Source organism: Argiope bruennichi, chromosome 11, assembly GCF_947563725.1.
Source record: "Argiope bruennichi chromosome 11, qqArgBrue1.1, whole genome shotgun sequence".
Classification (NCBI taxonomy): domain Eukaryota; kingdom Metazoa; phylum Arthropoda; class Arachnida; order Araneae; family Araneidae; genus Argiope; species Argiope bruennichi.
Window position 1 is genome coordinate 50,872,155 of NC_079161.1, and position 12,237 is coordinate 50,884,391.

The 12,237-nt window shown below is 32.1% G+C and overlaps 1 protein-coding gene across 1 annotated transcript in view; it reads right to left on the bottom strand.

Annotated features, from left to right (window-relative positions):
- Positions 1-12,237, bottom strand: part of LOC129957166 (hemocyte protein-glutamine gamma-glutamyltransferase-like) — a 62,443-nt gene that overhangs the window by 19,416 nt on the left and 30,790 nt on the right. Inside the window, exons 3-6 of the mRNA XM_056069347.1 lie at positions 11,236-11,439; positions 8,306-8,578; positions 7,025-7,143; positions 564-671 (exon numbers count right to left, since the gene is read on the bottom strand). Coding sequence (XP_055925322.1) covers positions 564-671; positions 7,025-7,143; positions 8,306-8,578; positions 11,236-11,439 — 704 coding nt within the window. The remainder of the gene's footprint in view (positions 1-563; positions 672-7,024; positions 7,144-8,305; positions 8,579-11,235; positions 11,440-12,237) is intronic.

A 12,237-nucleotide genomic window follows, 5' to 3' on the forward strand; every position in this document is an offset into this window, starting at 1 on the left:
TCATTTCATTTTCAATTTAGTAAGACAAACTCAAAGATATTGCGCACACAGCCGTTGTCTAAATGATGATAAATTCTGCTACTTTGGAAGACATCCCGCTTTCGGAAACAAATAACACTACAAAACAAACTATAATGAATCATAAATTAAATAAAATAACTTTTTAAATACAAATCAGAATTCTCTAAAAATAATAGAAACACTTATTTATTTATTTTTCTAGCTGAAAATGAATTTATTTTTAGTTTTTATTTTAAAGACAGTTAATGAATAGCTGTAGAATTTCATTCTTTTTTCCAATTTCTGCACGACTTGTAAATCGCCTCTTTCAACTTATAAAAAGAAAAAAAAATGTAAATAGCAAAGATATGCGAACAAAACTGATTATATTTTTATTTAATGGTATGTTTTTATTTTAATGCTAGATTTTAAAGATTTATTTTACTTCTTTATAATATTCTTAATGTATTTATCAACAAATGTATCCAGAATGAGAAACTTTTACTTCCTTATAATATTCTTAATTCATTTGTAAATAATTGTATTAAGAATGAGAAACTTACCAGCTTGGAGATAGCTCGGGAAACGAGTATAGGACTAGCTCGGCCTGTGTAGTCTAGCTTGGAGTGGTTCAACATAAGCATCGCCGCAGGCAGCACAGAATCCGCAAACTGTCATATAAACAAACAAACAAAATTATTATCATTGTAGAAAGAATGAGATTCAAATAAAATATTTTCAATTGAAAGACAACGCCAAAAACATTTTCATCAAGTCCGTGATCCGCATGACCTTCGGAGGACTCGCAAATGACCAAAGGAAAGAAAGCACAGCCATTTTTTCTCCTCCCTGAATAGTTAAGCAATTGTTGATGCATTCACTCATAAAAAAATAATTAGAGCAGATTGTACTTGGTTATGATAAAATCAATCATAATTTTGTATAATCTGCTCCATATTGTACAAGAGTATGATAAAATCGATCATAATCTTGTATAATCTACACTAGATTGTACTAGATTATGATAAAATCAATCATAATCTTGAACAATCTGCTCTGTTTCTTATATTAATTAAGAAACAGAGCAGATTGTACAAGATATTTTTTTGTTTCTTATATTAATTTTACCTATCGACTTTTGTTATTGGGGGAACATTCTTAAGTTAATTTTACAGATTCTTGTGGAATTTCCTCGATTTTCTACACAACGACTTACTTTTTTTCAGTAATCTGACCCTAATTTGGGCGAGTTGCTTTCCCAAACTTCTCATTTTAACCTTTTTAATTTTTTTTTTAAATATTTGATTTTATAGTCATATATAAACGTTAGCCATTCTTTTTAGTACTGTTCCATACCGTACATCATTATTGCACTTTTTCCTGACACACATTTTTACAGTTTTAGACATTTGGATTTTGTAGACATTCCATATTTTGATTTTATTATTAATTGATATAAATATTTAATTCCATGAGAGTGGCTCAACTTAGCCAAAAATAGCTTTTGTGCCATAAAATGCAAGTGAACTTAAACTCATACTCATATTAATTCACTCTTTCTTATTCTAGCAAATTTCCATCTTATGCTGCCTACAGCATTAAATGAAATGTTCTCAACCTATCCTCTGCCATCGTCGCCTTAACAAGGGAAAAAATTTCAACGCCTCTGTCTTCCATAGTAGTTAATGATACCAAATATTATAATATTGTTTATAAACTATTTTTGATGTTTATCTGTTAGTCGGAAAGTGCGGAAAAATAATCAACAAATTTAGTAAAAATATGTTATTAAAAAATAAAAACAAAATCATTCAGAAATAAAAATAAGTTGTTAGATGATATAGGCTGCTCGAGTTTTAACACTTAATTAATGTCTATTTCCATTTTCTCTAACAATAGTGCAAACTGCTATTTTCAGCATGAACAATTTGTTTCTTTTAAATAAGCTTTTGAACTGAACGTTTAGGCAATTGCGAAGAAAGAAAAGCGATTAAAAATTTCTGTATTTTTGCCCCTGATTCAAGGTAGAGAGACAGTACTGATTTTTGAAGCGAAATCTCTGTATATACATTTCTGAATTTTGCTTTTAATCTTATACGGGTGGTGAGTTCTTTGAATTCCTCTTTTAAATTTTATATAGAAGATTCCGCTGTAGTTGCATTTTTGAAAGACCTCAATCTCATTTTGGTTAATTCATGTATCCACATCTGATATGTAACCTCTTGATACGCTACCCCCAAATTGAAGGCTTCTGGGGGTTTAGGTGGTATTGCCCACATCAAGAACATACAACTACGGGAATTACCCCTCTGGACACGCTATTGCTCCAATTGAAAGCTCCAACATCCACTGGGGGGGGTACAACCCACGTTGAGAACTTTTGTATCAAATAACGAGAAACATTCAAACCTCAAATCTAAAATAATGAGTGTGATCATGCATAAATTATCACGATACTCGTAATCTTGCTTTATTAAAAAACATTAATTAGTATTAAAAAATAGTCTGACTCATATATGTTTTATTTGCAAAGAACAGAATGTGAATTAGCAAGGATTTCTTGTCAATTCCGCAATGAAGACGTCATAAGATGATTTAACGTGGAAAGTACAGACGCTTCATTCAGATGTCCTACATTATGAAACCGCAAAACAAATACCGTTCGCCAACTTTCTTTTTCATTATTTGCAAGTAAAAAGATGTCAAAAGACAAAAGAATAAAGATTTAAAATTGTAGAAATATATCACAAGGACAGAAGTTACGCTGTCTGATCTATTTCTGATTTGAATACAATAGTTTAACTTGTTTTCCGGTTCATTCAAATTCAGGTCGTTTCTCTTAGAAGACTTGTTTGCCATGCATCCAAATCAAATTTATCTTTTTCATCTCCACGTTATTGTCCGTGTTGTTAGATCGGTGCAAGATATTTTAAAAAGAAAGGAAAAAAAGTATTTAATTATAAATTATTAATTTTTCAAAGGAGAATCATTAGGAATGTTAAGTGATGAAAGGCATTGCAAGCGACGTATCCCACAGTAAGACTGTTTTAATGTGAAAGTCTCTTAAAAATTATCTATTTCTTTTTCTTAATATTGTCCTAAATCAAATTAATTGTTTTAAAATAACTAGATATAAATAATTAGTTATTCATGAATTAATTGAACAAAAACATTTTCGAGAATAAATTGTTTGTGTCATTCAGAAATAATAGCACTTTCCATCTATTTTCTAGTATGAGCTGTGAATTTTTAATCTGCGGTTCCATAAAAAAACAAATTAGAATATTGTAACTCCTCAGTCTAGTTTTTCTCTATGTCAGCGAAATCCAGACTTCTGTTCCGTTTTTAGAAGCGAACTTTTAGCAATCGATGAGGGACTTAAGAAAATTTTACACGAATATAATTATAAGAACCTTTGGATTCTTACTGATAGCCGCAGCTCAATGGAACACCTTAACAATTGGACCTATGTTGCAGATAAAGCAAGTTTGTCTATTCTTCAGAAGTTGAAGCTGATTTCACTTCAACATGATATTCATTTCCAGTGGATCCCATCTCATGTGGATCTACTTGGTAACGAAATAGCAGACAGGCTTGCAAAGAAAGGAAGCAGCCTAGCGACTTCCTCTTCTGCTGAGCTCACACACTTAGAACTGTTCTCTCAGGCGAAATTCCTAAATAAGAAGAATTGGATGGTTCCCCCTACTCATAAGTGGTATAGAGCCAATAAGCCGGGGCAGTCCTTAAATCTTCCTTGTGATAGAAAAACCAACACTTGCCTGTCGCGCCTTGCCAGTGGCCACCTTAAATGTCTTTTCTTTTCTCAGGGTGAAAAGTTTTACCCTCTTTGCCCGAAATGCTGCCAGCATCAGGCCTCTGCTGAACATATTCTGGACTGTCTAGGATTTCATTGGGGAGAAATTTATTCTTCTCCCTTCCTCGTTTTTGACTTTCTTCTTGCCAACTGATTTTTGAATTTGGTCTGACTACGTCAGACCATGGAGATTAGCAACAACAACAACAAATTAGAATTATTAGTCGTGCTTAGATTGTAAAACTCAGGGTCGTTAGTCATGCTATGGCCATGACTAGATTTAAAATTTGTTTTCTTATATAAATTCAGAACATTGCTGATTAAAGAAATGAAAAGTAGGTGAGTATAATTTAAAATTCTTTAATTCCTTCCTCTAAAAACCAGTATCTCTTGTACAAGACTTCCGAAAAATTGAAACAAGCTTCTGTTTACTTAAATATTTCTGCTATACGTATGCATTCTGTTATATAATTCTATATATTAATGTTCTTTAAAATATATAGGTAAAACCATATAAATTCTGAGAACATTGAAAATTTTTTATAGACTTAAAATTTCATTCAATTTTGATGATATAAAAATACCAGTATGGAAATGGTTCCACTTGTACTCATATGTACATGAGGAACTGTACTTTACACTATTCTATTCACAAAATTTGCAAAAATATTGTGAGGGAAATTTATTGGCTTAGAGCACTAATGATTATTTCTGATTTGTATGTGATCGAAACCTTCGAGTATGTATTAGGAATAATATATATATATATATATATATATGTTTTAAAAGCTAATGGAATCCTATTAATAACGCATTGATAACTTTTATCAAATAAAATTGATCAAATAATACGTTAATTGGAATATTTTTGAAAATTATTCAAAAGGTGAACGCTTGACATTGATTACCTATTACGAGGATGGGATGAAAAGTTTCCGGTCTAACCTACAGGTGGAGCTCGCGGAATTATTTTGACTTAAGCAATTCAAATGTATCCTCTTTGTTTAATACTTCTTGTGTATTTTAAAAGATTTGTGTTTGGTTGTTTTTTTACTATGCTGTTTTAAAATTTTCTTCTTTTGTTTTTAGCCGAGTATGGAGAAAACGGAAGCATGAACTGCGATAAAATATTTTTTTATAAACGGTTTATCTCCAACGGATATTAAAACTCAGCTAGATATTACACAGGTGGAATCTGCGACAAATTTAATTTTAAAAATTTTAAAGACATAATATGCAGTATTATGCTCGGAAGTTGCTGAAGAAAAAGTATAAAATTTCAATAAATTTTTAATTTTTTTTTTTTTTTTTTTTTTTTTTTACAAAACATTTTTATAGTGTGCAATAATTTCCTATGAAGTAGCTAGTGAAAAGTTTAAAAAACTTTATGTTCTGCATTTTGGTGTGCAAGGGATGTTGAGCAATTTTTTTATTACGCATGCCGAAATTTACAAATAGATTTCAACTATTGAAGAATCCAGCTAAAGAATAGTATACTTGATTAGTAATTATTAGTCCAGTCACGGTTACTTAACCCTTAACTGGGGAGGTGAAATTTTAAGACTTCACTGGGGAGATGCGGTCTACGAGACCGCATTTCATTTACACTCAAATTAAATTTTCTAATGAATGTATTAGTATGAAAAACTTCCAATATATTTTGCAGATATTTTTCTTGATATATAGATATGTTTTAGAAATTTTTGAAAATATATTATCATTGAAAAAAGCAAATGCGTTGGAGCATACATTTTCTTCTCACAATACATGTTACGATAAATAACATTCTTGAAAAAACATATTACTTTTTTCTTTTTAAGTCATACTTATTTTTACAGTATATGAAAGTATATAGAAGACAATATAATGTAAATTTCATTAATTATATAAAAAATAAAAAAATGGACAATGGGTAAAATTGGCCCCTTTTTTATCGGCTTATGTGACTTTCATAGCACGGTTTTGTAGGACATTTTAAACATACAGGTTAAGAACAGGTTATATATATGTGTGTGTGTGTGTGTGTGTGTGTGTGTGTGTGTGTGTGTGTGTGTGTGTGTGTGTGTGTGTGTGTGTGTGTGTGTGTGTGTGTGTGTGTGTGTGTGGTATATTTATATATTTTATAAATTTTTCAAAATACATTATCACTAGAAAAATGAATTATGTTCGAACATACATATTAGAATCAGTTGAATGCGAACTTTCATCGAAAAACTCTTCTGTACAATTATCCTTATCACTAAAACAACTTTCTGCTTCACTTAAAAGTGTCTGGAACATTGCTTCATAATAGGATCAGTAAATTGGAAAATATTTTGGGGCCCAAGTTTTAGAGCCATCCACTAAGCCTTGTTTATCACTGGGACACTAACAGGGGGGTGCGGTCTTAGAGACCGCGCTAAAAGAAATAACTGAATTATTTTAAAAATCATCCGCTGAAGTCGGTTGTAAAAGTGCACGTGTATTGAAGGTCACAAAACAGGAAGCTACAGGATAAAACCATTCAATTGAGCTAAAATTGGAATCGCTAGCGGTCTCACAGACCGCACGTCCCCAGTTAAGGGTTAAAGATATCATTAATTGATAAATATCAGGATATAGTATTTTTTGTTTTAAATAAATTTGCAAATTTATAATAAATATCTCTATTTAAATGCTTTTAAGTCACTTTATATTATAAATAAACACATGTAGGTATATTTTGCAGATAGTAGCATGAGATGCAATCCATTTATTTATGAGTGCATGAGAAATATTTAACAATTCAAGCTTTAGCTGTATAAGAAATCACATAAAAGAATTCAGGTTTTGAAAAGAATTTTATCATCGATATCCAAAGAAACCAAAATGTGTTCTTACATTTGTCTCTTTAATGAAATCTTTTTGCATAGAAGAATAATGTAGGTGCAATACTTAATGCGCTGAATGCATGTTCTACATTTGGGGGATATCCTATATAAAGTACAGAATTAGACCAGTTTGAAACTCTCGTGAAAGGCTTTTGATGAAGTATGTGAAATATTTTGGATAATCAAAATATTTAAGGAAATAAAAAAAATTCCCAGAGAAAAGAAGATTTAACACATACATGCATGTACGTAAATACAGGCATGTGCGCATATGCTTTGATAAAAGATGTATTTTGATGAATGGGATGTCAAAAATAATAAATGATTTTCTATAATAAGAAGAGAGGAAAATGAGTTTTACCTGACCATAAATCCACCTTCGTCCTCTGGGTTCTTTTTGTGTGCCAACAAAAATTTTTCCGACATCATTCAAAACATACTCTCTCCTGGCGTCTTCCCTGTCCAAAAACACGGTATCCTCTGAAATGAAAGGGCATTTAAGTACGTTGTTAAGACGCAATTAACTCATTTGAGCTATGGCAGGTGAACGTTTCTTGAATACTTGCAAAATTAAACCTACAAAGTAGGTAGCTATGTAGTCATACCTACAAAGAATTTTATTCCTTTGTATAATGAAAGGTTTCAAGAAAGAATGGAGAAAAAAAGAATAAATATTTGCTTTAGAAATCTGCTGAAAAAATCATAGCATAAACATGAGATGACATTTTATAAATTAAAAAACGCTCTCTAGGAATCAGTTGTCAAAAAATACTGTCTCTTTTAGTGTTAGGTGGCTTTTAGCAAGGTCTATATTTGTACGCCACCTTTTCAAAACGTATAGAATTTATATACCTGGCAAAGCATTAAACATGTAAATATTCTGTTTCAAAAGAGTGCTTACTTGTCCTTACAAACTCACCTGCTTACTAAGCTTGCCCATTCTAATAAGAAATTAAATCTCACACCATCGAATGGTAAGAAAGGCATTTAAAATGTCTGTCTAATGATCAAAAATATATTTTATCTCAAGACCAAACTCCATGTGCATACAAGAATACACAATCCTCGCTCATCTAAGAAAAAGTTGTGGTCATTGGGTATCAAGTTTACATTCGGATATTATTAACATTTCGTTCGGAAACGTTTTTCAGTGATATTTTATTGTGAAATCACTCACAAAAAACGTTTTAATGAATAGGAGATGAAACTATGATGCCACTAGAGTTCTTACTATCGAAAATAAAGGAACTTTAAATGTGCAGAACAGAAACAACCACTGTAAGAAGGAAACAACCATTGCAATTCACAATCTAAGCGCATAGTTTAGTTTTCAGAAAACTACGCTCATGCGAATGGCGAAGCACTATGACATCTTCTGAATAGTCTGATATTCATAATAAAGCAAAAGCTGCTGGATTCTACATAAAATTATCAAAACAGAAAGATCAACAGCAGAAAAAACTATGTTACTAGAAAGATTTTGATTCTGTTGCACCCATGTGATGCAAGAACAAATGCCTAATAATCTAAGTTCTCATAACATGGATTGTAAAACTTAGGGGAAAACAAGTGACCAGACATTTCTAGCAGTTTCAAAATAATCTTGATTTGCATTTAGAGAAAACAGATGTGAACTTTTTACCTTTGCTCCAGGGATTGAAGAGTATATACACATTCTGTGGTATTTCAAAGACAGCCGGTTCAATGCTCATGTTTCCGGGTACGTATGAGTATATCTTCATTTTCCAAACACCGACAGGAGCTGTGCCAGCCACCTGTATATCGAGAGTGATAAGAGCCCCTTCATGCTGGTGGGTACGGATGTCCCACATGGCCTTTTCTCTAGTGAAGGCAGACTGATTGGTGATAGGCAGACTCACTAGGTTGCCCTTTTGCATGAGGTACGGTGGAGGACCTGCGCATGGAAATTTAATCAGTCACTGAAATCTAAGTTTTGTCAGATTTCTCTTAAAGTTCAAACACCCCTATTATATGAAATTACATGTTTAAAATAGATATGAATATAGCAATAATATACATGCAAAAGAATAATAATAATCAAAAAAGAAATTAATGTAGGATTTATTTTCGTTATATGTGCATCATAGTTTTTAGTACGAAGTAAAAACAAAATTGCACAAAATACATTGTTCCAAATGATTAGGGCAAACGAGTTTTTGATATAAACCATTGACGACATAATTCTTTATTGGTTGATGCATGAGAAAATCTAGAATTAAAAAAAAAATTTAAAGACGAAAACTTTAAAACAAATGAACGATACCATTTGTTAATAAAAAATAAGAAAATAAAACATTTTAATTTTTGCCACGACAATGAATTTTTTAGGATTACAATTTACAATAAAAATCTCTCAATTTCTCTGCCAATGGAGAAGTGGCACTTAAGGTTCTAGGTAGAGCAATGGCTTATGAATAATCAGTGTGCTGCTCTTCGCTGTCTTGCGAAATGCCAAACACAATTCTTTTTTAACCCTTAACTGGGGAGGGTTAAAAACTGGGGAGGTGTGGTCTACGAGACCGCATTTCATTTACACTCAAATTAAATTTTCTAATGAATGTATTAGTATGAAAAACTGTAAATATATTTTGCAGATATTTTTCTTGATATATAGATTTAGAAATTTTTAGAACGTTTTAGAAATTTTTCAAAATATAATTGAAAAAAGTAAATGCTTTGGAACAAACATTTTCTTCTCAAATTACATGTTATAATGAATAATATTCTTGAAAAAACATATTACTTTTTACCTTTTAAATCATATATATTTTTACTGTATATGAAGGCATACAGAAGACAATATAATGTAAAATTCAACAATTATATGAAAAATAAAAAAAAAATGACATAGGGCAAAATTGGCCCTTTTTTCATCGGCTTATTTGACTTTCATAGCACGGTTTTCTAGGGCATTTTAAACATACAGGTTAAGAACTAGTATAAAAATCAACCTATAAATTCTGCATAGATATATATCTTGGTATATTAATATATTTTATAAATTTTTCAAAATACGTTAGCACTAGAAAAATTAATTATGTTTGAACATACATATTAGAATCAGTTGAATGCGAACTTTCATCGAAAAACTCTTCTGTACAATTATCCTTATGACTAAAATCACTTTCAGCTTCATTTAAAACAGTCTGGAGCACTGCTTCATAATAGGATCAGTAAATTGGATGATATTTCGGGGCTCAAATTTTAACGACATTTGCTAAGCCTTGTTTATCACTGGCACACTAACAGGGAGATGCGGTCTTTGAGACCGCACTCAAAGAAATGACTAAATTATTTTAAAAAGCATCCGCTGAAATCGGTTGAAAAAGTGCACGTGTATTGAAGGTCACAAAACAGGAAGTTACAGGGTCAATCCATTCAATTAAGCTAAAAATAGAATAGGGGTGACCGAAAATACATCGCTAGCAGTCTCCCAGACCGCACGTTCCCAGTTAAGGGTTAATATAAAATCGTATTTGTTGATTACTATTATAAAGATATTCTTTTAATTATCGTATTATTTTAAAGGTGTGCTGTTATTGGATACAAAGAATGGCAATTATAATCATACTATTTTTGTTTTACATATTTAGCAAATGGAACACAATACAGCATAATATATGGAACACAAATAATAAATGATCCTCTTTTTTTGTATGTTTCTACACTCTTTCCACGTTTACCCATTCCTGCAGCTCTTCTCCATGGTTGACGAATAATTTACAAGCCAGATTCAAGGAAATGTCACTATAATGCAAGGAACACCTTACAATTCTCTATCATCCCATAAATTCGGAGATGTTATCAATAATGAGAAATGAATGTATTGTTACGAATCTGTAAGGCGGCTTCCCAGCATAGTTGGTTCCATAGGAGGTCCCAGAGCTTGGCGACAAACTTGGCGACCATTTGGCGACTTTGGCGACATTGGCGCCAAAATAGATTATACCCGAAACATTGAGAATTTTCCCGATCTGACCAATAGGACCTGAGAAACGCCTCGAACGTTCCTGATTGGTTGAGAGGTTTCTAGCCCCGCCTCCTAAAACCTATAAAAGGAGCTGCAGCTGCCGGGGAGTAGACGGTGAGTGGAGTAGTGAACCAATGGTGAATTGAGTAGTCCGAAGAGACAGAGAAGAGTGGTCGTGGACCAGTGGAGTCGAAGAGTAGTCGGAGGCGACGGTGAAGAACTCGTCTTCCAGGGACTAGCGGAGCAGCGACGGAGTAGAGCTGCTCTACTGTGTATACTATTGTATGCTGCACGTCCTGGCTGAAGATAATCGTCTTCTGTGCTGTATTTAGTTGTCGTCTTTGTGCTGTCCTGTGTGTCTTCGTGTAAAAAACTTCGTTGTTTTATTTTCTACTGCTTCCTGGTGATTGAGTGTTCTTAACACCATATAACCCCCACTATCCAAACGAACCCCCGGAAATTTCGTAACAGTATTTTCAAATATATGCAAGAATATATTCATGTACATAATGCGACTGTATAAAATCATGCTTCGTAGCATGAATAATAATAATCATATGCCATGAGAGAAAAATGCTTACCGAATTCAAAGTGCAGGCGAACCGAATCGAGAACGGGGTTGAACGTCTTTTTGAATCGAACTGCCATGTAGAATGTCTGTCCCCTTCGGATAATCAGGGAGGAATCCTTGCCGTCCAGCAGTTCATACAAGTGGGTATTGTGGAGTTTCGCATTCTCTCTGGGGTAGAGCTCTACTCCTTGCACAAGAATGGGTTGAGGTCCCACTGAAAGAAAGTAAGATTAATGTATTCCACCTTTGCTTAAAATACTTATGTTTGATTTTGTGTACAAATAAAATAAAAACGCTATTTCAAAATTTTCCAAGCCATTTTAAATCTAAGCTTTATAAATCTTATCGAATATACTCTTTTGAATTATAGCGGATTGTTAATACATAATATGAAAGAATAATTCCTTTAAATACAGCAATATTTTCAGATTTATTATTTGTGATTTTCACTATCTCAACCGAAGTATCAAACTGAGAGCCAAATAAATAAAGCCTTGAAATCCAATTTGAAATATTTTTCCAATTTTTTTTTTTTTTTTCTTTTTCTGGCGGTTGACTCAGTCAATTTCAGAAGTCAAAACTCAGAAAAGTTGAAGGAATTTGAATTTATAAATATTTGCCAAATAGATTTGGTAACATTTATCAATATGAAATTTTCCTTACGAATATGAAATATATTGTTTCTTTTAGAATTCCAAGTATACAACATTTTCTTTACATCAACTTCTTAAACATTAAGATAAGATTTCTCTCTTGGTTATTGAGGAAACATGCAAAAATCAAAAAAAAAAACATTATCATTATATTAAATCGTACTTTTAGCCAACTAGGTCCCCACCTCGAGTACAAGAATAGGAAATTATAGAGAAAATAAGTTGTCTTCATTTCTGCTATAAATAAAGCTGTGTCGTGGCTCACTGTTTCACTACAGATGGCAAGGGTCATCACCGTTTTAAAGTTTAGTATGCGAGAAGATCTATTTTTATAATTTTCAATATCTACATTATTGTAT